The sequence below is a fragment of the Durio zibethinus genome, chromosome 8 (assembly GCF_047325235.1).
Source record: "Durio zibethinus cultivar Kanyao isolate XHJ-2024 chromosome 8, ASM4732523v1, whole genome shotgun sequence".
Lineage (NCBI taxonomy): Eukaryota > Viridiplantae > Streptophyta > Magnoliopsida > Malvales > Malvaceae > Durio > Durio zibethinus.
In genome coordinates, this window is record NC_143169.1 from 23,177,366 (window position 1) to 23,204,989 (window position 27,624).

Genomic DNA, 27,624 nt, shown 5'->3' on the forward strand with positions numbered 1-27,624 from the left:
TTATATTTCAAATAATTATGTTTGAATAGAAATAATTATCACATGATAAATGATCATAACTATATGAATATAAATAAATTATTATTCATAAGGTCATGATTATATAGAAAATCATAACTATCTAAATAGAAGTTTATGTTTGTTTATTTATTATAGATAAATCTCTCAGTATAACTATTTTTACTGTTTCTGATTAGAGAGTTTGAGATTTTATTGTATCATAAAATGCTAATTACCTTTAAAAAAATATTTTTCACACCTCAAAATCAAAAGTCTTTTATATTATTTCTCTTCTCTTATTTATTTTTTTCTAACATTAACAAATGTAGAGGGTCCAAACCTGAGCTCAAGGGCATGAGTGAACGACTACCAATCATGCAGTGGTTGTTGCGGTCCATCCATTGATACCAACTCAAAGCTTGTCCGGTCATACAGAAGGCAGCAATTGACAATCGATGATGAGACGGTATAGAATGGAACTCAAAATAATTCTCAACCTGGAGAAGCCAGTCTAAAGGATTTGAGCCATCAAAAAATGTAATATGAAGTTTTGGAGACTTAACTGTAAAAGCAGAGGACGGATTAGGCAAGTTGGTTGAAAAAGTGATGTGTGGCGTAGATAACAGTGGGGGTAGAGGGGGCGAAGCTGCAGTGGCGGTAGGTTTTTCTAGACGAGCAAACTTAAGCTGCAGATCATGCATGGAGGATCGTTGCTCTTGTATCATAGAGGAGAGGTCAGAATACTTGGACTCCAAGGTTTGGAGATCAAGAATCTGGGAAGAAAAAGACTCAGTAAGGTTGTGAATGGCTTCTTCGATGGCGTTGTTTGGCTTTGGAGGCATGATGGCGGAAGGGCAATGAAAGCACCAAATGATACGTTTAGAAATAGAGAGAGAAAAAGAAAAGATGAGAGAGAAATGATCAGAAAATTTTTGCTGTATTCCTTTCATTCCTTCCGCAACTTTTAAAGAAAATTCTTTGACAAGTTGTACAATAACCATTTTTTATTCAGTCATGCAACATATGCTAAAGTTTTGATCAGGACAAACTCATACTATAGCCAATTCTAGCAACAATTAATAGGGCTACAAACGCATTCTTATCCAAGTGGTAAGGAGTTTTTTTTTTTTAAGTAAGATTTTAATTTTAAATTTTATGAATAAAAAAAATAAATGTTGAGAGAACTTTGTTTTTTTTTATAATATTCGATTCAATTCAATTTCAAAAGAGTTGGAGCTCAAAGTAATTATCAAACACGAAAAGATTTCAGGCAAAAAAAAATTAATAGGGCTTATTTCATTACAAAATCTTTAATCCAATCGAGAGATTAGCTGCATTTTGAAACCCATTTCTTACTGAGCTGCTGTCCCTCTTTCTTTTGTTTTAGGCTCATATCATATTTTAACGTGCTTAATTGTTATAACTTGTAACACAAGTTTTTTTTTAAGTTCCTAATTTATGTTAAACCTCCTTATCCTAGGTATATATATGGTTGAAAAAGATGTTATAAGTCTAGATTCTTTCGAATTTGTAATTTTTAAATACCAACTCTAATAACATATCAATTAATCTAAAAAATAATCGATTATAACACATGATTTTTGATCATGGTCGAAATCAAAATTATTAATTTTGGACTTTATAATATAATACTAAGGAAAACGTGTGGATTGTTGGACATTTTACACAATCTATCAAACAAATTAAGTAGAGGCAGATTTGGGATGTGTTTTAAAAGGTGGGTGTCTCCTAACTTGTTGGGATTTTCCTTTCTTTTTTTTTTTTTTTTGAAAGTTTTAATTTTTTTTTAATTTTTTGGCATGTTAGGGACCAATTGGTAGGTGATACGTTGCATGTAGTAAATGACTTCTACAATTTCAATCTTCCACAATGATTGGAGACTTCTTGCATAATAATTGTCATGGTAGACATTGAGATTCATTCTGTTTTAACTTGAAATTATATATTAGATTTGATCTCAACCGTTTGGTTTTTTTTATAAACTATATCTAAAATTTTTAAATTTTATAAATGAGATTAAAAGATTAATATATATATATTAATATTATTTAAGTGATATATATTATCTTGTTAACATCATTTGTAAAATTTAAAATTTTTTGTAATTTTAATTCATATTTGAAACTTTTTTTTTTCAATACTTATGAGGTGTAATTAAAAATCATGGATAGAATAATTAGTATTTTTTTCATCCTTTGACTTAAAATTTCAAATATTAGTTGTATGAAAGAAAATCTATAATTCAAAATTTATACTTTCTTAAAACAAACTATCATCATTTCAATCATATGATCATCATTTTTTAACAACTAATTTTAAAAATAATAGATATGATATTTTTCTATGTAAAAATGCATGATTCTTTTATCATGGATCTTTTAAAAATTTTTTATCAAATGTAGGGTTGACAGTCTAACCCGTCCCTAACGGGTTTCGACTAGACCTAATCTTATAAGATCGATTTTTTTTTTTTAAAATTAGGTTTAGGGTTAGGTAAGGTTGGGTAATAGTAAGAAAAGATCAAAGTCGAGAATCGAGTTTTAAGTAAACCCGACTTGATCTAACTCGATATATATAACAATTATTTTTAATTTTTAATTTTTATATACTTATATTTATATTTATATTAAAAAATAATATTTTATTAATTTCAAATTGAGTTGAATCGGATACGATCTATATAATATCGAATCGGATAGGATTTGGATATGAAAAAATAAAAAAAAAATCTTCAAATTAAATTCAAACTTTATGGATATAAAATCGAGTTCAAGATTATAAAAAACTGTCCCTATCCAACCTGTTGCCATATTTAATCAAATGTGTTTAATGTGCAAACAAACGACATCATGTGTTTTATAATATAAAAATGTCGAATCAACCTTTCGAATCACAAAAACAAATGGATCAAATTATGTAACAAAAGGAAGATCACTACTTTTAATAGAATATTTATCGAGAAGTGAATGATTTAATTGGTTAATATTTATCTTTTTCGACGAAAAGATTTTGATTTAAATTTTATTGATGGTTGTTTGTTGCGATCATCTCAAATATATGATTTATAACTATTTATCTTAAATTATCATATATGATATATATTATTTTAATTTAAAATATTAAATAATTTATTTATTTTTAGATTATCGTAAAAAAAATTTAGTTATTTAAGTGTGTATGTATGAAATTGATTTTAATATGATTGGTGCTATCGTGGCTTGTCAATTGAAAATTAATGAAAGCAGATCCAAAACACACAAACTCTAACTGATATGGACGCAAAAAAAAGTAGATGTGGGTAGGTCAAATTTTATCCAACTCATCCCAACGTAGCATTTTTCTTTTAATGAGCATGAAGTGTTAACATGAACAACTGTCCCTTCATCATCCACTAAGTCAAGTTGTTTGACTATTCCTTGTCGCCATTGGACTTTAACAGCCATTTTAATTATTTATTTAAGTGATAATTAATCATATATCAATGTTCATATTAAATTTTTAAAAATTTTTTTGGATAAATTAGGTAGAAAAATGAACAAAATAAAAAAATATGAAATAATATAATCTTACTTATAATATTGTAAAGTAAAATGAAAATACAAAAAATTTCCATTAACACTTCTTGAAGAAGCTTCAATTTATAATTTCGTATAAAAAATTAAATATGTTTTTTTGCATAAATTAAAATTTTTAAAATTTTGCAAGGCAAATAACTAACTTTTGCTTTTACAGTAAATAAATTCTTTTATAAGCTGGACCAAACACTTGCTATACATTATCCGCAAAATATTCATCAAATTAACTGTTAATTATTGCATTTGATACAATAATATTATCATAAATGCAGATGAGGTAACGCGCATTAACATGTGGCAAGTGGGCTGGTTTACTTCTTGCTTAGGCCTGATAATAAACTTCGGATGTGAAAACTTGTAGGCCATGGGCCCAAGTTGAGCAGACAGTGGGCCCCCTTGTATGTCAGAGACTCGAGACACAGCTCCAACAAGACTGCAAAAGATTGTCCATTTTTTTCTCTTCACACCATAATTTTTAAAAAAATATTTTCATAAGTAAAATTATTTAATTATGCTTTTCACAATTTTCTAGAGTTTATAATTTTTTGAAAATAAATTTTTAAAAAATCATGTAATTTTTTAAAAATGAATTTCTTAAAAATTATAAATTTTTTAAAAATAAATTTTCAAAAAATCATCCATTTTGGGAAGGTGAGATAGTGAAAATTTTACTTAAAATTTTTCTTAAATTTTTTCTATCCCACCTCTTGAAAATAAATTTTCAGAAAGTCATTTGACTTTCTAAAATTCTATTTTTGAAAAAGTTTATAATATTTTCAAAATTTATTTTCAAAAAATTACATAGCGCTCAAGAAATTTGTTATGAAAAGATTTATGATTTTTTAATAAATTTATTTTCAAAAATTTGTGTAAAAAAAAAGATAATTAAATAATTTTATTTATAAAAATTAAAAATATAAAATGTAAAGAAAAAAGGCGACGGTGCATTTAGCACCACTCAAAGATTATTTCAAGACCTGGGTGTGAAAAGTGTAATATCCACAAGAGGAACCGACATGTGATCTCTTCTCATGGAATTTATAATCTTTAACAGGGACAGTAATTCCTTTACAGTGTGTCGTTTCATTAATCTAATTCATAAGAATTATGTCTCATTTTCTTTATCTATTTTTTTTTTTGGAATGCCTCAAAATTATATATATATTTTTTGAATATCTAAAATTGTTATTTTTTATATTTTAAAATTATTCTTTTATTTTTTAATATAATTTTAATATTAAAGATATTAAAATTAAAAATTCTTTTTAAACTCTGTGAAAATTAATATAAAACAAATAAATTAGGAAGAAGTATTACAGATTAGATTCAGATAAGAATACCGATATTGAAGATGATTTAAGCTCTGCATATAGCATGGACTCATGCCAGAATCCTGACAGCATGCCAGAAAGGCCAGGGTAATATATGAATTGCCCTTACCGGGTTGAAGGAAGTTATAAGCTCTTAAGGATTTGCAGGTGGCCTTTCTCTGAAATCTCAAAAGAAATATCTCCGCTTTATTTATTGTATTGAAATTTAAGCTTGAAATCTACGTAATATTATTTAGATAATTATGTCAATTAATTAAACCAGAATTTAAAATTTCATTCGAAAACAGTAGTACATCATTTATTAGTTCTAAAACGTCTGCATTCTTCTCTATTATTGCTTTACTTTAATGCATTTGTAAGTTGCAGCAAAACATCCAAAAGTGTATACCATCGATAAAGATTTGTGAGCAGAGATCTATGGATTTCTAGCCATATGTACGTATCCTTGTACTTGGTTTTAGAAAATTGAGAAATGACAGCTTTCAATTCACTCAAGGATATGCATACATTGCATATAGACGGTGAAATAGAAATCAAACTTGTAAAACAAGGCATTTGAATGTAAGCAACAGCTTCAGTTTCATGCCAATGTAAGAACAATAAGGGTGTCAGAACTCATAAACAAAAGAACTTAATCCTGTTCTAAGCTATTCCAATCGTTGAAGATGCAAGTTATTTTATTTCTTGGTGTAGTGCTACCATAAAAAATGAAGACTTGAGTTCAAGTCCCTTTGTTGGAGTAATTTTTCTATGTTTGTCCGCCCATTATCTTGGACTAGAAACCTATGAAAAAAATGTATATTTAAAGAAGAAACGCAAGAGATATCAGTGGCAGCATTTTATGGGCGATAGTGACAATGGATGCATGTTCTGCATCAGGGATTGGAGCAAAACATATCTATGGAGATAGAGATGTCTGCATTGACTAGCTCGAAACGTGACACATGGAGAAGATTAGGATTCCGTATCCAAATGATCATACAATATACTTTGAAAATGTGAGTAAATTACCTTCAGCTGTCTAGGCAAGGAAACATGCATCACTGGATAGTCAATAGATGAGTAATTTTAGTCCAATCACTGTTGGTTTCCTCCCAAAGTTGTCTGATTAGGATTTTTATGACCTTTTCCTGAAAGCAAACTCAGCTGTACAATGTATGAGTCAAGAAATTCAGATAGTTTATCTTATACCATGGAAAACGACAAAGGAACAGCAAGCTTTTGCAAAGTGTTGGGAAACATTAATAATTTATAAACTGAATTTAACTTATTTATTTCATGCAATCACTTTTAATAAATGTTCAAATCTTAGCATTTATGACCTGTTACCTATTCTTATATTACTACCTCCTTTGTATAAAAAATATTAACAATTTAATAAGTTGTAAGATACCAAAGTTAATGATTTAATAAGTTTTTTCTTTATTTAGTCATTAATCATTAACAAACATAAGAGCAAAATAGATGTACTTAGGGGTTGGTTTATTCTCCAAAGCTAAATTGATACAGGATATTGATTAAATAAGAGTGATAATTATTTAGATAAGATTGAATTTGATTTAATTTTTTTAAATAATGCATGATATTATGAATTTTTAAAATAAATTTGATTCGAATTGAATTTTATTGGTTTGATTCAGTTTATTAATTTTTAAATGTTAAATTTTTTATTTTTATATTATTTTAATAAAATTTTTAATGTATTTAAATAGATATAAAATAATTGTTTTATTTTATAAAAATTTAAAATATTTTTAAAATTAATAAAAATATATAATTTAATTTGATTCAATTCATTTTTTTTATTTTTTTTATTTTGATTCGAAATTTAATTCAAATTTAATATATAAATTTAATCTAAATTAAATAAAAAAATTAATATAAATAAAAATGAATCAAATATTATAATTTTAAATCGATTTTTGTTTTTTTTCTCGTCTCTTCTTATAAATATATATCAGACTTCCAACAAAAATTTCAATACTGACATATTGAATCGTAAAGTACAGTTGGTCTTTTGATTCTTTCACCTGCAACGAAATAATAATGGGATTGGGATTCTCTGACAGATTGATTTTCACTTCTTTCATTCAGGGATGTTGCCATTTGCAGGACAAAAATTTGCTCAAGATTTGGGGAAAATTGATTTGTTAGCATGCAGAGAGAGAGAGAGAGAGAGAGAGAGAGAGTTGGGAGTATGAGCCACGGTGGCGAAAATCCAAGTAATCCAACCAAGCTATCGTTCAGCCTCAAAATTGAGGCCATCCTGCCGGGTCACTGTTCCCATAAGCCAAATCTATTGCCTTGTCTTCATTATACAGCTCTCCTCTTTTCATGCTCAACTTTGCCACTTCTCTAATTCACATTATTTAATTAATAATTTTTTATCATCCTCATCATTTCCAGCTAATAAAGATTATTATAGAGGAGAAGGCAGAGAAATAGTCCTTTGTTGTGCAAGGGTTTTATACCGAATTAGCAATAAAAGCTTAATGACCACGTTCACTTCCCCTTTGTATAAAAAAAACTAAGTTGCATCTTCCATGCAAATGCAAATCCCTCAGTTTTTGAACCTGACCATGTTCACTTGCTTCCTTCATATTCCAGCTAACCTTTCTTGGATTTTGGGATTGTAATTGTATATATACTTTACCCTTAATCCACACGGCCTAAAGCTCTACGTTGAGCTTTTTTTTTAGCAAATCTATAGCAAAATACTCCTGTTTTAGCCATGGCTCAGTTTCAGTACCAGCAATACAACTGTGGAGTCAAGGCCTCAGCAAAGAGAAAGGGGAATGGGTTCTCCACTAAGTGTGCTTCCTTGGTTAAGCAGCAACGTGCTCGACTTTACATCTTGCGCCGCTGTGCCACTATGCTCCTTTGCTGGTACATTCAGGGTGATGACTAGCAAGCAACGCATTCCTGCACCCTTCCTCAAATCGTGTTTTCTTGATCAGTTCCATCACCACCCGCAATAAATTTCATATTCTCAATTAATTAGGCTTCATGAATCATGCTAATCCTGTTTGGTTCCATGGGGCTACAGAGTGGTGCGCTTACAATTTTCTCCCAGTTTCCTTTTGTGTTTTTGACCTAATTGGAGTAATCCCATTGGGTTTTGAGGGGAACAGGAGAAGTTTATGGCCACACTCTTGCTTTTTCACCAAGCTGACATTAAGCATGATCTCGATGGAGTTTGTTATATGCTACATGAAAAGTTGTTTGCCTGTTGCTATTAAGGTTAAATGTAATTTTGTATTAGAAGACCTTCTAATTTTTTCTCTTTCCTTCACTTACCTCAATCCTCTTAATCCTTTTGGGTAATTGGAGAAAGAATGGAGGAAACACTCGTTACAGTTGTAAATTGTAATGGTTGAGCTGTGTAATAACAGGATCAGATAATCATGGGAGAGTCTGTTCGATTTGCCAGCTTTTTTCTGCCCATGGAATTAAATTTTAATTGTCTACAATGAAGAGATAACAGAAGTTTAGCAACCAAGAATGAACAAGACGAGTGAATGCCAGATTTCAGACTAAATTATTTTTTGCACAACTGGGAGACCATGTCTTAAATCTCTGTAATTGTAGTAAGATTAAGTCATAGTTAATGCATCTTGTTACTGTATCCTAACAATAGATACTCTGAACTTCTGTCTATAATATTTGATATGCTTGTCGGTAAAAGGCATCAAGCAACCTAAACAGACAACATTTTTCTATGTTTACATCTTCTTCAGAATAAATGTTTTATGCAAATGGAGTTTGGATATCAGTTGCAGTTATTCAGCTTCTGGAATCCAACATTTGCCAACAAAGCTACCCCAGAAATTTATTGATGTAAAGAGGAGCAGAGCAGACAAAATTGACAAAGAAGAAAAAACTAGAAATTCTAAGTAGTACAAAATTCAGATTACTTTATCCGAATTCCGAAACAATATCTAAAGCCATAAGGACTTTCACATAAAATGAAATTGTTTTTTGTCGTCTCAATTTGCAATTTACTATGAGCTAATATTGTTACAAAATAAAATAAAATTTTCATCTTCTTCCATTTACCAAAAACAGTGAAAAAAAAATGAAAAGAAAAAACAGAATATTAATCAATTATATGTCCTCTAGCAAATTGAATTCTTTTATCTTGTAATTTACATTCTTGCCAAACTCACATATATGAACACTCCCATTTGTTTATAACAGGGACCTTTGCATTTTTCGTATATTATTTCAAACTTTCATGGGCGTGGAAGACCTGGAAAAAAAGTTTCAATAGTTTCCAGTAGCAAGTTTAGCTCTCAATTCCTTTCTCAAATTTTTGCCTGATGTTGCCTTTGGAATGGCTTCAATGAAGAACACACGACTTATTCTCTTGTAGAACACCACCTGCACCATTGCAGAGTATATAAGCGGCATATTCAGGATCACCAACCACCAATCACCATCCATCAAGGCAACAAACCAATAGTAATATACTATTATATTTTTTAAATCAGTAAAAATTGAATTACCTGTTTTGAAATGTACTGCTTGATTTCATCCTCGCTGATTTGTGATTTGTCTGATCTCACCACAAATGCAACAGGAACTTCTCCAGCCGCCTCATCCTTCATGCTGAAAATTGCAGAAACTATTAAACCAAGGAACCAATTATGATAGTACTATAAACGTAGGTTGGCTATTAGTATTTCACTTACGCGACGACGGCGGCATCAATAATATCAGGGTGAGCAATGAGCATAGCTTCAAGCTCAGCAGGAGCAACCTGAAAACCTTTGTATTTGATCAATTCCTTTAATCTGTCAACGATTAAGAGTTCTTCATCATCATCAATGTAACCAATGTCTCCGGTATGTAACCAGCCCTCTTTGTCAATGGTCCTGGCGGTGGCCTCAGGTTCATTCAGGTATCCTGAAATATTATATATTCAGCAAATCGTGTAATTCATTTCAGTACAGAATTATATGATAAGGGCATTTTTTTAGTTTTGTTTTTAATAATTTACCTTTCATGATCTGATCTCCTCTAATGCAAATCTCTCCAGCCTGGTTTCTTGGTAGCGAGGAACCGGTATCAGGATCAACAATTTTCATCTCTGCATTCCTCACCACAGTCCCACAAGCCCCGGATTTTATTTCAAACGGTTCCTTAGCAAATCCCAAGCACATTGCTAGAACTCCTGCTTCGGTCATTCCATAACCCTGTAAAAAATGTTTTGCAATTAAAATCTGTTCCATCATGTCGACTCATCACATTCACACATTAAATTAAGTGTGTTTATTTCAAACGGTTTCTTCTTGTTGCTTTCAAAGGGGCTTAAGGAAGCCTGAGACACCAAATTAAACGGCAACAATACAGAGGAGGCCGACAGCCACCACCACCAGCTAATCTTGGAGTTTTCATCTTATCATGTTTAGTGAGGCTACAACATCATAACTCGGCCCCACAATATGAGCATTATCTTTGAAAATGAAGTCAATATTTTTTATAAGAGTATTTCATTTTCCATTTTCTTGGGAGGAGGGGTTGGGGAAGGATTTTTGAAAAATAGTATAGACTAATGGGAGTAACAAATGGAATTTGACCAGATAGTTTAAAATGAAGAATTTTCAAAACTTTCACCAAGTATTAAGACAGAAAATAAAATGACAGGTAAAAGATTTTAACTCCCATACCTGCCCAAGTTTGGCACCAGGAAACTTGTCTCTTACAGCATCCTCGAGCTCTTTACCCATGGGTGCGGCCCCGTACTTCAACATCCTTACGGAAGTCAAGTCGTATTTATCAGTTTCCGATGACTTAGCGATGGCCAAAACTATAGGTGGCACAGTCGGAGCAATTGTCACTTTGTATTTTTCTATAAGCTCTAACAACAATCTAATCTCAAACTTCTGCATGATCAAAATTGAAGCCCCAACACGTAGACCGCAAAGCATAATCGAATTCAGGGCGTAAACATGAAACATGGGCAGAGTACATAAGATCACATCTTCACTGTGGAAATACAAGTTTGGGTTTTCTCCATCGACCTGCTGTGCCACGCTCGTGACTAAACCTTTGTGTGTTAACATCACCCCCTTGGGTAGCCCCGTGGTTCCTGACGAATAAGGTAGTGCTACGACATCGTCTGGAACGATGCCGACTTCAGGGAGATCATTCTCATCGGCCTGAGTTAACTCGGAGAAATGTAAACAGCCCGCTGGGCACGAGTCAATGCACATGATCTTCACATCGTTGTCTTCGGCAAATTCTTTTACTTTGTCAACGTAGATGGCTTGCGTGATTATGAGCCTGGTGTTGGAAGCTTTTGCTTGCTTTGATACCTCCGCAGGGGTGAAAAAAGGGTTGGCAGCTGTTGCAATAGCGCCACGGAATGATGCGCCGAGAAATGACAGGACAAACTCTGGAGTGTTCGGTAACAAAAGCATGATCACTTGGTGTTGTTGGATGCCAAGCTTGTTGAGCCCTGACGCGACTCTGCGAGCTGTAAGCTCAACTTCTGCGTGAGTGTAAACTTTACCTGTCGTCCCATTAATCAAACAGGCCTTGGAGGCCACGTTTGATATGTTCTCGAAGCAATACGAATGCAAAGGGAGGTGCTTGGGGATATAGATATCAGGAAGCTTTGATCGATAAATGATTTCTTCTTGTTGCAATTCTGCTTGGGGTGCCATTTGGGGCTAATTGGGAGCTCACCTACAAAGAAAAAAAATGTACTGAAAAATTTTAGGCTTTGTATGTTTTTTGGAGCCTGAAAGGAAATTTTAGCCAACATTGATATTGATATAGCAAGTAGATTAAGGTGGGTGAGAGTGGTTGGTGGGAGGGTATAATGGGAATTATAAATATTTATATCTAACTTAAGATACATTATTTGTTTTAATTCAAAAATTTTATGATTTTACTTTATAAAAATCATTTTAAAAGTTTGTGTTTAAACTTTTATTTATATATTATATCATATTCTCAAATTCTCTTGATATGAAATTAAAATGTTATAACTTTTCATCGTTAAAATTTAATATTATCATCAAATTCAATGCAAAATATAGGCAAAACTAGAATTATATTACATAAAAAATTACAAAATTAATATTATATTAAATGTTAGATTCTAAAATTAACTTTTATTGTATAATATTTAACTTGATTTTAAAAGTGATTCTCAAATAAAATTATAAAATTATGATCATATTAAATATTGAGATTTTAAAAGTGACAATATTTAATTTTAATAAGATTTTAGAGATAATTATCACAATATAACATTTATCATTAAAAAATATTTTGATATTATTTATAAAAATTTATATTTAATCTATAAAATATTATTTATTTTAATTAAAAAATTTTATAATTTTATCTCATAAAAATTTTTATAAATTTAAATTTAAATATTTACTTATGTATCATAATAAATTTTTAAAATCTTCCTATTAGAAGGTAAGAAGTATCGTGAAGGAAACCGGGTGAGGAACAGAGAGTCGGTGAACGTCGGGTGGGGGGATGGGGTCCATTTTTGGTTGTGCTTCCTATTGGAAGGTAAGAAATCTTCCTATTGGAAGGTAAGAAGTATCGTGAAGGAAACCGGGTGAGGAACAGAGGGTCGGTGAACGTTGACTTGGGTGGGGGATGGGGTCCATTGTTGGTTGTGAAAGATAGCAACTTCACTCGGATATGTGGCTGACATTTTTCAAAACGGCTTTTCACCTACGACAATACGTCGGAGAAATGTGCGTCAGCTGGACCATTGCCCCTTCACCTACCGCGAGTGGTTGCTATAAGCACGAACCAAAGGCCACTCTAAACCACTGAAGGCTCCAACCCTTTCCCAAGATTGATAATCATTAAAGCCCACCCCAACTTCTTGATCAGGCTAACACAAAATCCTGATTTTGCTAATAAAATAGAAATTAAGGAAAATGCGAATGCCATTCCCGCTTCCCAAATCAGATATTTCTAATGAGTACCATCGAGATTTTTTTTAGTTATTTAAGATATTATTTATAGTAATATTTTATTTTTAAATAAATTATTATATTTTTATTATATTTAAATAAAATTTTTATTTTTTTATTTGTGTTAAACTATTTCATATATATATATATAATTGATTTATGTTAAAATTTTATTTAATTACAAATTAAAGATTAAAGACTTATTTAAATATAAATTAAAATTTAAAAAATTATTTGGGTGTAATAAAAATATAAAAATTTATTTAAGTAAAGTGATAAAATTTAAATTTTTTTATGATTTTAATATAATATTTTTATATTAAATAAATAATTAATGTAATAATTTTAATGCATCAAAAAAAATACATTTTTTATATGATAATCTATCTTGAAGACTCGTTAAATAAAATCCTTTTAAATTTAGTGCCATGGTTTCTATTATTCCTTATTGTCTTAGGTTAGATTAATGTTTCATTTTTGTGAGAAGTGTCATTAGGTTAATGTTGGATTCACATTTAAATTAAACGTGATAGATTATTTATGAATATATAATACCCTTCCTATCTGCCATGTTTGATTTTTTTTTTTTTTTTATCAAATGAATTCAACTCTGATATTATATAATATTATATAATGGGATGGAAAGAGGATAATTCCCAATGAAAAAGAAAGTATGTCTAAGGTACCTTTAAATTGGAAAAATCAAACTCGAGAAGATATCTTTGAAATGGATAACTCCCAATCATTGCTTAACATCTGTTTTAATAATTAGTACCTTAATAACCTTGGCTTTTTCTATGGCTCAATGTTCTTTTTGTGACGCTACAGCATGGCCATTATCGGGTTGTAAATTGCTTCAAACTAATAGCAATTCTTACAAAAAAAAAAAAAAAGAATTATTCCATAAAAATATTTTAACAAAGGTGCATGAATTCCCTTTCAGGGATTGTTCAGCCGCAATGCTGAATGATGATGGAGGAGAAGATCAATAGAGAATCTGAGTGCCCCTTCTGCCCTGGCATCCAGGGATTGCATGTGAGGATTTCTCGAGGCTTAATGAGTATGAAAGAGGGAGAGAAGATCTCATGGTGAGGGAACTTGCCATGGAGAATAAATGGGCTAGGTGCCCCAAGTGCAAATACTATGTGGTTGTCCACATGATTTGCAGTTCAGTACTTAATATTCTACTAATTTCTAATATTGATTCATCAATAATTTTGAAATATTGTTCTTGTCTTTTTTTTTTTTTTTTTTTGCTTTTTTTTAGTAAATCTAAATAAAATACCCAGGAAAATGTGAATGTTCCTCTGTTCAAGCATCTTATTTTTCTGGTTTAGTTAAGGGCCAAGTTTGAAATTTCAAAGGTTGTTTCTTTGGAATTTGGATAGATAGATGTAGATGTTATCATCCATATAATGGAATGGGATTAATTCCCTTGAACTCATAGATGGTTTTAGAATTATGGGATAAATTCTCGTGTCATTATATAGTTAATAGTACCCTAAAATTTGTGATCCAAAAGTCCATTTGCAGCAGATATATCATACATATAAGCATGAAGCCCATTCTAAATCCTAATAGAAATTCAATCCATGCAAGATTAGCAGGCTTTGAGCAATTTATGATTGGCTTATTTTGTTTCCAATTTCGATGGTATTACTCATGTATGATATCTGGGTGCTCGCCACTCTAGCATTACTTCCACCAGTAATTGTTCCACAATCATGCTGGTAATATTTTAATTATGCCACCTGGTTTGTTTTGACATGAACAGCATAAACAAAAGCGCAGACAATTCATTGTCTCTCTCTTTGTTTTTCTTTTTAAAATGTGTGTGAAAGGAGAAAATACTGCTAGTATTACAGTTGATGGAAAGAACACACAGGTGAAATTCATTGAATCATATTCCAACTCTTCAGTGCAGTTATTTGTTAACATATATACACGCACAAAAAAGAAGAAGCTCTTAGGCAAGTCTATCCTTTTTCTTTTAAAAATTTTGTGCGTATGTTGTAAGTTCTTCTCGACTTATCTTTGTTTATTCTTTGGGCTGAGTTGAAAAATCAAAGTCAAAGTCAATTGCTTAGCTCTTGAGTCTTGATAAAATGCATGGATCGTAATGGACAATTTCCTAGAAAGTTACAGGAAAGTTAAATTCGAAAGGAATCTTCCTATGAAGTTAGCTTCCAATATAAGCCATTTATTTACCAATTGTTCAATTGCAGGATAAATAAGATTGGGACTGTAATTAAGTGCTTGTAAAATGGCAAAAGCTTCATCCGATTTTGATTTTGCAGAAGGGATTTACTTGTCAGAAGTCCTTGATGGAAACGAAGGCAGAGATTCACAACAATTGGATGCCAAGTTTGCTGAACAGTTGCAGTTGCAAGATGCAATATATTTGTCAGTCAACGAAATGTCATCCTCAACCTCAAGGCTGATGACTACCAGAGCAAGCTCATCGATGCATGTGCACAAGCCAAGGAAGTATGCGAAAAAAGCTGATGAATCTTCTCTAAAGAACTGTGAAATATGTTTTGATAGAAAAGAAAGGCATCAAATGTTCACAATCTCCGGTTGCTCTCACTCATTTTGTTCTGATTGCGTTCGCACGTATGTAAAGACAAGGCTCGAGCAAAATATAACTGTAATCATGTGCCCAGGGGAGAATTGCAAACTCAGTTTGGAGCTTGAAGCATGTAGGCCTCTGCTTCCTAAGGAGGTAATCAATCTTTGGGAGGATTTACTATGTGAAGAACTACTTTGTGCAACAGGTGGAAGAATTTACTGTCCTTTGAAGGGTTGTTCAGCCATTTTGCTGAATGATAACCATGTCATAGCAGAAACTGAGTGCCCCTACTGCCATAGATTGTTCTGTGCGCAATGTCGTGTTTCATGGCATGCTGGGTTCAGCTGTGAGGAGTATCAGAAGCTGAATGAAGATGAGAGAGGCAGAGAAGACCTCATGTTGAGGAACCTTGCCAAAGAGAATAAATGGCGTACGTGTCCCAGTTGCCTACATATGATAGAAAAAACCGAAGGTTGTCTACATATGACTTGCAGGTCAGTCTATCATTATTCCTGCTTGCTTAGAAAGCACTTACATAAATTTATGATATTTTTGTTCGTTTCGTTTGAAATTATCAAGCCTCGATCAGGGAGGACAGGATTGAACTAAAACTTCCCAAATTGGTTCGAAGTTCGAACCTTATTAATTGTCAGCTTTCTGTTAGATGTTGGTGCAAAGGCCATAGCTATTAATAAATTAATCTGTTTAGGACTTAGGAGGGTTCTGGTTTATTGTTTCTTCAGGCTTATTGGACTTTGTGTGGTTGCAGGTGTAAGTTTGAATTTTGTTATGCCTGTGGATCAGAATGGACTCACGATCATGGTGGCTGTCAGGCCAACTAAGAGAACAAATAAAGCATGAGAAGGATAACGTAAGAATGTGAGTTGTTTTCAACCATTGAAAGTGGCTCTTAGCATCCAGATAGAAACGAAAATTCCTTGTCCCGAAGTTTGGTTTTGCTCTAGTGTTCTAGAGCAGGAAGCATACAATGTAATGAAGTGATTTGTAGAAAACTTATCTCACTTTCTGAATGTCATTTGTTTCCTGCTATCTGAAAGTAATTTTAAAGAGATATCTTTCAACTTGAGCACTAAGTTACGAGATTACTTTCGACAAGGTGAAATTCATACTATGAAAATTATCCTTTGTCACCTACATCCAATTCAATTTTCTTGTTGATGTCTCATAACATAAACTAAATTTTAATTCTCACATAATCATCAAAAAATTTAAAAAAAATCAGGGGGATTTTTCCAAGCCCTAATCAATCCATTACCCATCCATTCACTAATTCATTTAGATTCAATCTCACGGCATCACTTCAAGTCTCAAGATACTACCTCAGCCTGAAAATAATGCTTGGCTAATAATGCTGATTCATAATTATTGGTCCATGCTTCTTTCAATTTTGAAAGCAGAAGAATTATTAGAATCGGCCATTGAATATAAGTGATTACATTATTTTTAATTTGTAAAGCGTTCTTTAGATAAAACTGTAAAATTCAGTAAGTGACAATACTTAAAGATCTGACATTTTATATTAAAGCCTGACTACTAACAATGTTTCATTGAAAACAGTGGATTCTCGTTGGAACATAGAAGATCTCATAGTCTTAGAAACAAGCCATTAATCCTAAACTTTGTATGGACAATATCGTAAGATCCCATGAATTAAAACGGACAATTCCTGTGGACAGCTACACTATAGCCATAGAACTTTCATAACGCTCTGATCTGAGTTCAGTACTTAAGGTTCTAACTTTAGCTATTTGGGTTTCCAAAAGGTCGCTGAAGGGGAGAATCACATAATTGTTAGTTGTCTGTTAGTGGCGCCAAATGTTCCAAAACTTTCAACCCATCCTTTAAAAAAACCACATAATCCCTCAAACTGACAGAACCCATAATCCATAACCCATAACCCAAATGGCTCTCTTCAGAGTCCCTTCTTCTTTCCCTTCTACTCTTCCTTCAGTATTTCCGAAGAAACTCTTGTCAGTTTCTTCCTTTCCCATTTCTTGTACTTCAAAATCTACTCCAAATCAACTAAAAAATAATGATGATAACAGTAATACTGATAATCCCAAGGGAGCCAAGAGATTGTCTGAGCAGTCTTCCTGGGAAGCCAAGGATTCAGAAGGGAGAGATTATCTTTACAGGCTTGGCAAAGAAGCTGATAACATGAACATAGCTGTTGGTGCTAGACCTGGTGTCATCGATGATCTTTTTACTGGGAATTTTCTTGGCAAAGACTGTAATTTTCCTCTCTTTGCTCTACTGTTCTTCTATTTGACTTCTGACTAACTGTTTAAAGATATGAAAGTGAGGATCTTTTTTTTTTTTTGTTTGTCCATAGCGGATATTGTGTTTGATTACAGGCAGAAGGTGACGAGGTCGTTTGAGCATCTACAAGGGGATTATTACATTGCTCCTGCATTCATGGTACATATTTAAGGATCACAATTCCTTGCAATTCTTTTGGGAAAATTGAGTTAAAGGTTGCCTTTTATGATTCAGAATGATAGGTTGAACTAGAATGTGATTAGCTTTACAGGGTCTTGTTTTACTTGCAACACTTTTTTATACCTAACTGAATTAGCACCGTAAATTGAAGTGGTTTGTTTTTAAGGATTCCAAATGAATTTTGTGAAATCTTTCACTTTTGTTTGAACTTAGAGACACCAATGTGTTACATTCTGGAATTGGTAAAATAGGTAAGTTTTGATGATGGATACATGAGTTCATACTACTTTCCTCCCATGTTCATACGCTGTTATGTGATAGATCAATGTTTGTTTTCTTAATCATTCTGAACTGGTTATTTTTTGGTCAAACATTCACCTTTGCAGCAATTGGTATATAATAATCTTTAATTCAACTATGCTATCTGGTTTGAATTTTCATTGTCTCGTTCGTAATTTTTCTTTGAAATCAGTTGCAATTGGCATGTCCTTTACTTTCTTTCACCTAAGTTTTCTGAGGCTACTGCATCAGCTAGAGATGACATGTTATTGCATTTCCTTTCTCCCTCCTTTTTTTCTATTATGATTTATCAGAAACTAACATTGCATTCTGTTTGCTTTTCTCATTGACAGGATAAAGTCGGTAAGTTCTATGAAATTGCACAAAGATGAGCAATTGCGATGAATGATACGGGAGCAGTAGGAAATCTGGCAGAAATTAGTGAATAGTGCAAACCTTTAATTTTTCTGTTTTTTAGAATATCCATAGAGTTAGAGCCTATTTTGTTTCCATTATATGTTTTAATAGTATGATAAATCTGATATATTATGGATGATGCTTGCTATTATATATCATTCTTTATCATGCCATAATCCTGTATCTCTGATGGGTAATCTTCCACTTTTCAACCTTCTCTGATTTGCTACTTTTCTGCTGAGCTTTTTATATTATCATCATAACCTATATAAAATTTTGCAAGTTATTAAATATTTCTATCATTTGTCTTCTCCAATAATGACTTATTCTCCTGTTCTACTTGCTGCAGTGTGCCATATCGTGAAGAACTACCTTGCTCATCTTCTCAATGTGAAAATTCCATTGATTCTAGGTATATATTTAAAATATCAACTGGAAATTTAAAATTTTGTTTTTCTTTTTTTCTTTTTTTGGAAAAGGGAGGAGGGGAGAGTTTCTAAAAGGTTAGACTTACTTGTTTGTTGTTAAATTTGTGGTCATGGCTGGCTCATATATTCAAATGTTCCTTCTATATCAACTCCAACCTTCTCATGGTTATCTTGATGATAGTTTCCACAATAATTATATTGAAAAGAATATTTCATAGCGTTAAATGTTATGCATTGCAGATTTTCCTTCTGACTTGTATTTCTCAAAAAATCAGTGTATTCTAACTTGCATTCTCCATTATTTATTTCTGAAACATTGAATTTTTTTGTTACAGGTATCTGGGGGGGAAAAGGTCAAGGAAAATCATTCCAAACTGAACTCATTTTTCAGGCTATGGGGATTGAACCTGTAATTATGTCTGCTGGGGAACTAGAATCTGAAAGGGCTGGTAAGACTAGTGTCTACTAGTGTGTTTATTTCTTTTCTTCTTTACCTTTTCAAATTATTGTCATATATGCTCTTGATACTTATTTTTTTTTTTAAATAGATTGCAAATATGTTATTTCTCTGTTTTCTTAGGAGAGTTAATGTTTTAAAGAAATTTCTTTGTCTTTTCCCACATGATTTTTACAGAAAAAGAAAAAAAATATACTCATTGCCTACAACTGCAAGAATATCAGGAGATTCTGTCAGTTAAATTGCTTTTATGTGAAAAAGTCATGATGTATTCACATCATTCTTTCCTTAACAGGAGAACCAGGAAAATTGATACGCGAACGCTATAGAACAGCTTCCCAAGTGGTCCAGAACCAAGTTAGAAGCTTTACCACCCTTATTCTTCATATATGTATGTCTAGGTTTATGAAGTTTAAAATAATGCACTTTAATACTTATGGTACAATGTGCATATGATATTTAGCCTTTCAGTAGAGATATTTAATGTGTCAATGAACGTATTATTCCTCCTTCATCATCTCTTCAAGTATATTTTGGTACTCTTACAATGATAACATGAGATCTTGAGCCTCGAATTCACTCAGTAATAGTTTGAAAGAAAAGAAGACAGCAGAAGAGAGTTGAGAAGAGCAGAGAACATGAGAGGAAAAGAGAGAGAGCTGGCTTTTTAGCCACTTTGACAGGAAGCCCTTTGCAAATGCTTGAACTCCTTAAAAAAATTTAGTGAATGATCTACCAAGTAAGATGAAAATGTCCAATTGAGATATTGAATTCTATTTCCTCCTAGTGGGAGAGTTGAACAAATAAATGCCTTAATATTCCACCATAGCATGGGCACATATGTCTATCTGTGCAACCTTTGATTATTGTAGATTTGACAGGAAGCCCTTTGCAAATGCTTGAACTCCTTAAAAAAATTTAGTGAATGATCTACCAAGTAAGATGAAAATGTCCAATTGAGATATTGAATTCTATTTCCTCCTAGTGGGAGAGTTGAACAAATAAATGCCTTAATATTCCACCATAGCATGGGCACATATGTCTATCTGTGCAACCTTTGATTATTGTAGATTTGAAGTGCTTTAATGAAACAAGATGTCAACACAGCTTTGTTGTTAGCAGTTCCTATTTCTATCTATGATTTTAGGGAGTTCCTCAGTGCTTGACAAAGATGGAAGAAGGCTAAAGTTGTTCCCTTGCCATAGAAAGTCAGTACTATGGCAAACTTATTAGTATAGAAAACAGAACAATAATGACCGTAATAATATTGGGGGCTTTCAATGAAATATATACAGTTATACTCATGTTCGTGTGCTAATGGATGTTCCACATTATTTTTAATGACTTTCTACTACTTTTTTTAATTACATGTTTGTTTAAAATTTCTAAACTAATGCAGGGGAAGATGAGTTGTCTAATGATCAATGACATTGATGCTGGCCTTGGTAGATTTGGTGAGCTAATGTTTCCTTACACCAAAAACCTTGAACTGTATCAAAACATACCTTAAGTTTTCTTTCATTCATTTGATAATTAAGTTTTTCTGTTTTTAAAGTTCACTTATTTACCGATTCATTATCATGAATTTTATATATTTTTCTCATCTTATCTAGGTAACACTCAAATGACAGTCAACAATCAGATTGTTGTTGGAACCTTAATGAATTTGTCAGATAATCCAACCAGAGTTAGCATTGGACAAGATTGGCGAGAATCAGATGTAACAAATAGAATCCCTATCATTGTCACTGGGAATGATTTTTCTACCATTTATGCTCCCATGATTCGTGATGGAAGGATGGAAAAGTTTTACTGGTAAATGACAATAAAAGCTTGACACTTTCCTCAATTTCTGCGCTTTCATGTTTATTAGATAATTCTTGTTCTCTCATTCTTTGCTCCTTTTCATTTGCATCCTTACCTTGTTTGTCATTATAAATGGCAACAAATCAAACTGTATACTTTCCTTCTGTAGGGAGATTGCATTTCTTTAAAATTGAATTCCTCTGACCAATCAGCAGAGTATGTTCACTTTTCCCTAAAGTTTTTTTATACAAATGTTAAATATTCACGAAGGGAATAATACTAGTTTGACTTAAAACTGTTTATGGAAGAGTCCATCTGAAGTTACTGAGTCGATGCTCCATTTAAAAGTTTTCCATCGTTTAGTTGATTTTAGGTTATTGGTTATCAAGTAGTATTATATTATGATGCTTATCGATACAATACAATCACATTATGATTTTGTTGCAGTTCTAAGAAAGAAATCAAGCTATACCATTATTCTCTAAACATCATTTGTGATACAGGCAGCCTACCCAGGAAGATATTGTGAACATTGTTCACAGAATGTATGAGAAAGATGGCATATCCAAGATCGAGGTTGTAAATATTGTGGATAAGTTTCCCAATCAAGGTATATTTAGCTCCTGCATGATGTCTATGATTAGATTTTGTCACTTCTATAGCAAATTTCTAGAAGGAACAACAATGACATGGGATTGTATCATGGATCCCTGGTTCTTACCTGTTTAAAAATTTGGTTTAGAGTGAATCATTGAATTTGTTTCCGTTTTGGTTTTTGGACAGCCTTGGATTTTTATGGAGCTCTTAGGTCTCGAACATATGACAGGTCAATTTCAAAGGTATATAACTCTCCATATATGCAAGCTTTCTTTTCTTTACCGATTCTCATACCTAACATGGTGCAATAGTATTGCTTTTACCTTGCTGATTATTATTTTTACCATTTTAGGAAGGTGTCTAATTCTTTCATCCCTGTTTTATGCCATCTGTTGGACATAAATTTTCTCATCCCTTCGAAGAAAACAAGTAATTTTATGAATTTTCATCATCTTACTCCTTTCCCATTGCAGTGGATTGAGGATATTGGAGGAGTTGAAAAACTTGGACACAAGCTGCTCAGACGAAGAAAGAATGAAGAACTCCCTGTATTTACTCCTCCACAGGTTGTATAATGATTCATAAACCATCTAGCCCATTTCCAAGTCAACTTTTTAGAGGCAATTCTTATGCCATTAGCAAAGTTTTCTAGGAAAATTGGTTCTACATTTATTATACCAACATATGCATTACCAGTTGTCATTCAATAACAAGTAAAGACAACATATAGAAGTGAAAAGAACTCTAAAAGAATTGCATCTTCTCTGGTGAACACAATACTAGAGCCTGGTAATTCTGTTCGCTTTGATTAAAACTATGTAGAATTTTCTATCCAGTCTTTGCTATTCATTGACTTTTGATTGGTATTTTATATCAACACATCTCCATACCCTTTATATCAACACATGAAGCTTGCATGCTTGAAAAGTTCTGAATTGAGTTTCTCAGCTGTCTTCGGTGTGTAACTCATGTGATTGACTAGACTGCATGTTTTGTTGAACAGCAAACGATAGAGGCTTTACTTGAATCAGGATATTCTCTCCTCAGGGAGCAACAACTAATAATGGAGACTAAACTTTCTAAGGAGTACATGAAGAACATTGATGACTGATTACAATACAATGTGTTAAATGTTGTAAACATTGTTAATATGTGGTTTAGTTTCATTCGTTTTTTTTTTTCTTTTCTTTTTTTGTGTGTTTCTGGTAATTGACATGCGGAATTACACTTTTCAATTAAAAAAAAAAAAAAGAAGAGATATTCTATGGAATAACACTAATCTTGGCTCCCCATTACCTCTCTTTCAAACATGTCTTTAAGAATTACAAAGATCACAATTTTTGCCGCAAATCATGTGATTGCATCTTTAGCCTTTGTCAATCATCATGCCTTTTAATACCAGGGTCCAATTTTATCACCATAATTCCTAGAGTTGGTTCAAGCTATGTCATTACTAAAGCTTGACAGCTGAGTCTCTTTGGTGTGATAAATGATTATTGACTACAGATACTGCTAAAGTTTGACTTCATTCCAAGCCAGCTGATAACCCCAAAAACTCAAAGGTATCATTAAAATGATGATAATTTCCTGATCCATGAAAAAATAACAGAAGGAATGGCGTGGCTTAAAATGCTGAAGCTAGCTAGCTTATCTCTACTGATCAAGGAAAGTGAAAAAGGCTAAAAGAAAAAAACGTGATTCCAAGCTTCAAGGCTAAACGTGACAAGCTAAAGAATACAAAAACCAAATGCGACACAAGATCTCTACGGCCACAAGAGGAAATTGTGGGCTGAAGAAACCAACAAATTTAGAAGATATAAAGAGGTTTTATCAATGTGACAGTACATTGTTTGGGAGCCTTTGCTTATCTTCATTCTGTAATGGTCCATATTTCGGAGAATTGTTTTCAGTTCACTGCTGCCACTATTTTTGCAATGGGAATTTCGTTATTTTCTTTTCTTTTACTTTTAAACAGCCAAGCGTACTTGCGTATATTTTATCAAAGATATCAATCTCAATGATTAGGATGATATAATCTGGATATCTTCAAGTTTTATTTCAATTTTTTTTTTTTTTTGCGATTTTACGAACGCACTCTCTCATAATGATACAAGTATTACGAAAATCGAACCCTGGTTGACACTCAAAAGCGTCATCTCTTTACCAACTAAACTAATCTTTAATAGAAATATGTCAATGTCACTTGAACTCTCAAAATGCATAATTTGATATGGTATGATACCACTCCTAATAAAGACCTAAAAAAAAAAATACTTGAATCTTTTCATGTTAGTAAATCATGTTTAAAGCTTAAACCCACCATTTAAAGTAGCTTTTCATTCCTTAATTATGATATAACCTATCCCAATCATCCATCTAATCAGATGTTTAAGTCATCCAAGCAACTCCTTCAAAGGAGGAATGTCTTGGTTTGTACAATGACATATTCCTTTTCATCATGTTAGCGCTAAGAACAATCCGATCGATCAATAATAGAATCCAATGCTTAGTTTTCAACATCCTAAATTCCACCAACTAAAATTTTGCACTGAAAACCACCCACTTTGGAAAAGCTTTGGACAAAAAACAAGGAAAATGTCGACTTTTCTTGTCATTTGGACAGTCCAACAGCTTCTAGTGATGTTTTGTGGGCAGTGCTTTTGGTGGAATGAGGACTTAACTTGGCTGACAAGGCTTGAAGAACCAAAGTAAAAGCACTAATCTTGGTTCTTATCTTGTCTAAATTAGTTTTGAACAAAAAAGTAAAGTATGATTGAAAATTGCTGAATAAAATGGTTGATTTTTTTTATCTGATTGGATGAGTTTACAACCAGAGTAATTTCAAGGAACATGGGAAAGTTTGATGCTTGGCATGATGTGATTGGTTTGGATGGCATCTCTAATGAGCAAAGCTGCCTTATCTTTGATGCTAACTTTGCATTTTTGATGAATGATTCCGCTCCCCCCCCCCCCTTTTTTTTTTGCTCAATGAAGATTAGGAGACTGCTTTCAACATTTTTTTGGGTGAAATTATTAAATCTAAGAATACTCCCCATAAAAGAAAGGATTAACCACATTTGATCTTCAACATGATGAGAATTATTCTCGTCATATACCCCCATTCCATTTTGGCCTTGAGGTTGACCTTAATTTGACTAATTGATTTTCTTTTTTCAGTTCTACTAGTTGCTTATATGGTAATCAAATGGTTATCTAGATTATTATTTTATACGTCATCAATAAAATTTTTAAATTTTATTAATAATATATTAATAATTACACATTAGAAGATAAATCTTGAAACAATGATAAGATTATTTTTTTATAATCGAAAGATCGTAAGTTTGATTTTAAAAATAAATTTTTTAATAAAAAATATAAAAAAAATTACATATTACGAATCTTCATCTTCACCTTTAACTTTTAAACAAAAAATTTTACATACTAAAATTTATCTTTTTTAAACGATCTTACATTACTTAAAAAAGAATCCATACCCAAAACAAAAACATGCATTCTTTAAACATATATATCACATAAAGGCTACATGAAATTGATTCAAACAAATCTAATTCAAGCTTTTTTTTTTTAAATAAAATTGTGCATAAAGCAAGATTTGATTTTCTAGGAAAAAACTCTAATAAAATAAGGGAAAAAGTGCTTTGTCAATCATCTCAATTCAAATTAAAGAGTTTATTTTTTAGTTAAACAAATGCCCCACCATTCTTTTTTTTTTTTTTTCAAAACCCAGACACAATTCAAACTTGAATAATTTTCAAGAATCCTTGTGCCTTGACGTTTTTAATAAGTGCCACTGCTTCCAGCTAGTTCTTTTTATTTGCATTTTGTCACGTTTTCCCACCTCCCAAACCAATTACAGCAGACTAAATTGACTAATAATTTTTAAAAAATTTTTGAAACACGGACAAATTTACTGTTTTAATTGGAAGATTTGAAGGATCTTCATTTCTGATAAGTGACTGTAATGGAATAACCTTTGAAATTATTTCAATTAGTCAATATTTTATTCATTAATCATTCGAATTGTTGACCACGTGATAAAAAAAAAAGTAACAATTTAAAAAATAAAATATTATATTATATTTTTCATAATTTACTTCAATATTTTTTGGCACAATAACTTTTTTTTATTAAATGAATTAATAATTTTTTTATAATTTTATAAAAATTATGATACAAAAAATCTATAATACTATAGCAATTATAAAATATATTAATTTATATCACTACAAATAATTAATTATTTTTTAATTCCAAACAACTGTTACTGCATCAAACAATCTTAACCAAATCAAAACCAACTTAAAAAGCATTACAAATAAGACAAATTAAGTATATTTTTATTTTCTTATGACCCACAAAAATTGTCGGTTTATATGTAATAACTATCGTTAATAAATTAAGAATTATAGTCCATGAATTTGGTATACTTTAAAACTTTCAATCAAATCAACGTGGAAAGTTCAATAATTAAACATGAAATTCCAAATCAATTTCTAAATCGAAAGTTGGACACATTTGTATCCACCACATTTATAGCCTTCATTGGTTCCTTTTAAAAAAACAAAAAAAAAAACAAAGTTCAATTTTTCAAAATTGCATTCAATTATAAAGCCAAATAATTGGAACAAATTGGTCTCCTTTGCATTAATGAGGACAGTGGATTTTACATGAACCTTACCTTATGCAAATAGATCATCATTATTAATTAGAAGGAAAAAATATATGATATTTTGAGATTTAATAAAAATTTATAATAATGAAATAGCGTTAAGATTTTAAGTTTGAATCCTTATCTTCCATGTTTGCAAATATCCCAATAATAAATTTGAAAAGTTATTTTGAAACTTTAAAGTTTGAGTTAATTATAATTTCAAGATAAATAAAGTGGAATTGACGAGGTAAGACATAAAATTTTTTATATGATCTGTTAATAGAATAAAATTTTTAATTTTAATGATTAAAATTTAAAGTCTAATAATTTTAAATAAAATATTTGTAAAAAATAATTAAAAAATTTAAACATACGAAAATTTATGTTGTACCAATAAAAGAAAGTTTTATGTAATTAATAAGTTGAATACTCTCTTTGTCTCATTTTTTTTTTTAAATGTCTCAAAATTATATATTTTTTAATATTTAAAACTTTATATTTTTATATTTTAAAATTATATTTTATGATTGTTTATTTTTTTAATATTAAAAATCATAAAAAATTTAAATTTGAATATTAAATATATTAAAATCAAAAGTTTTTTTAAAATTTCATAAAAATTAATATATGATAAATATTTTGAAATTGAGAGAGTAATAATTAGCTTAAAATTCAAATAAAGCATGAATAACCATGTGGTGTCAAATCATAACTAGCTTGCTACTTGCTGTCCATGTAACTGAAAAAGGAGGATCATATGCTTTTCTGCCTCAAATAGCTATGAAGTTTCTCGGAAAAGGGTAAGCAGCCATGTATGACTCCGCTCATCATTCATCAACCAACCCAAGCAATTGTGGGTAGAGGCAAAGATTCTCTAATGTTCAATGTATTATTATAACTCTATCTAATAACATATATACTGATAAATATTTTCACTTTAGTGGATACCATATCCTAATTTTTTTTTTTACGAGTAGTCTTTGATTAGACAATGAAAGTTTAGAAATTATCTAAATATCCAGTTGCACTCTTGATGTTACAACTCAAGTTTGGAGGA

General features: G+C 31.4%; 3 protein-coding genes and 1 pseudogene across 3 annotated transcripts; 3 read left to right on the top strand and 1 right to left on the bottom strand.

The window, feature by feature from the left end:
* The first annotated feature begins 7,557 nt into the window (after nucleotides 1–7,557).
* LOC149517639 (small polypeptide DEVIL 22 pseudogene) lies at nucleotides 7,558–7,962 on the top strand (annotated as a pseudogene).
* Nucleotides 7,963–8,851: 889 nt separating this feature from the next.
* LOC111279044 (4-coumarate:CoA ligase 1-like) lies at nucleotides 8,852–11,674 on the bottom strand. The gene is made up of 5 exons (XM_022865937.2): nucleotides 10,597–11,674; nucleotides 9,927–10,122; nucleotides 9,619–9,832; nucleotides 9,433–9,535; nucleotides 8,852–9,307 (listed from the first exon to the last, which is right to left on the bottom strand). The coding sequence occupies exons 1-5, from the start codon at nucleotides 11,593–11,595 to the stop codon at nucleotides 9,191–9,193; spliced, it is 1,629 nt and encodes a 542-aa protein (XP_022721672.2). The 5' UTR covers nucleotides 11,596–11,674; the 3' UTR covers nucleotides 8,852–9,190.
* Nucleotides 11,675–15,085: 3,411 nt separating this feature from the next.
* LOC111279046 (E3 ubiquitin-protein ligase RSL1-like) lies at nucleotides 15,086–16,535 on the top strand. Its single transcript, XM_022865939.2, has 2 exons — nucleotides 15,086–15,942; nucleotides 16,218–16,535. The coding sequence occupies exons 1-2, from the start codon at nucleotides 15,143–15,145 to the stop codon at nucleotides 16,288–16,290; spliced, it is 873 nt and encodes a 290-aa protein (XP_022721674.2). The 5' UTR covers nucleotides 15,086–15,142; the 3' UTR covers nucleotides 16,291–16,535.
* A 113-nt stretch (nucleotides 16,536–16,648) lies between these two features.
* Nucleotides 16,649–23,200, top strand: LOC111279045 (P-loop containing nucleoside triphosphate hydrolases superfamily protein). Its single transcript, XM_022865938.2, has 12 exons — nucleotides 16,649–17,699; nucleotides 17,802–17,887; nucleotides 18,541–18,550; nucleotides 18,954–19,016; nucleotides 19,368–19,481; nucleotides 19,785–19,846; nucleotides 20,889–20,943; nucleotides 21,103–21,304; nucleotides 21,799–21,905; nucleotides 22,079–22,134; nucleotides 22,366–22,458; nucleotides 22,896–23,200. Exons 1-12 carry the CDS (start codon nucleotides 17,372–17,374, stop codon nucleotides 23,001–23,003), a joined length of 1,284 nt encoding a protein of 427 aa, XP_022721673.2. The 5' UTR covers nucleotides 16,649–17,371; the 3' UTR covers nucleotides 23,004–23,200.
* Nucleotides 23,201–27,624: the final 4,424 nt, after the last annotated feature.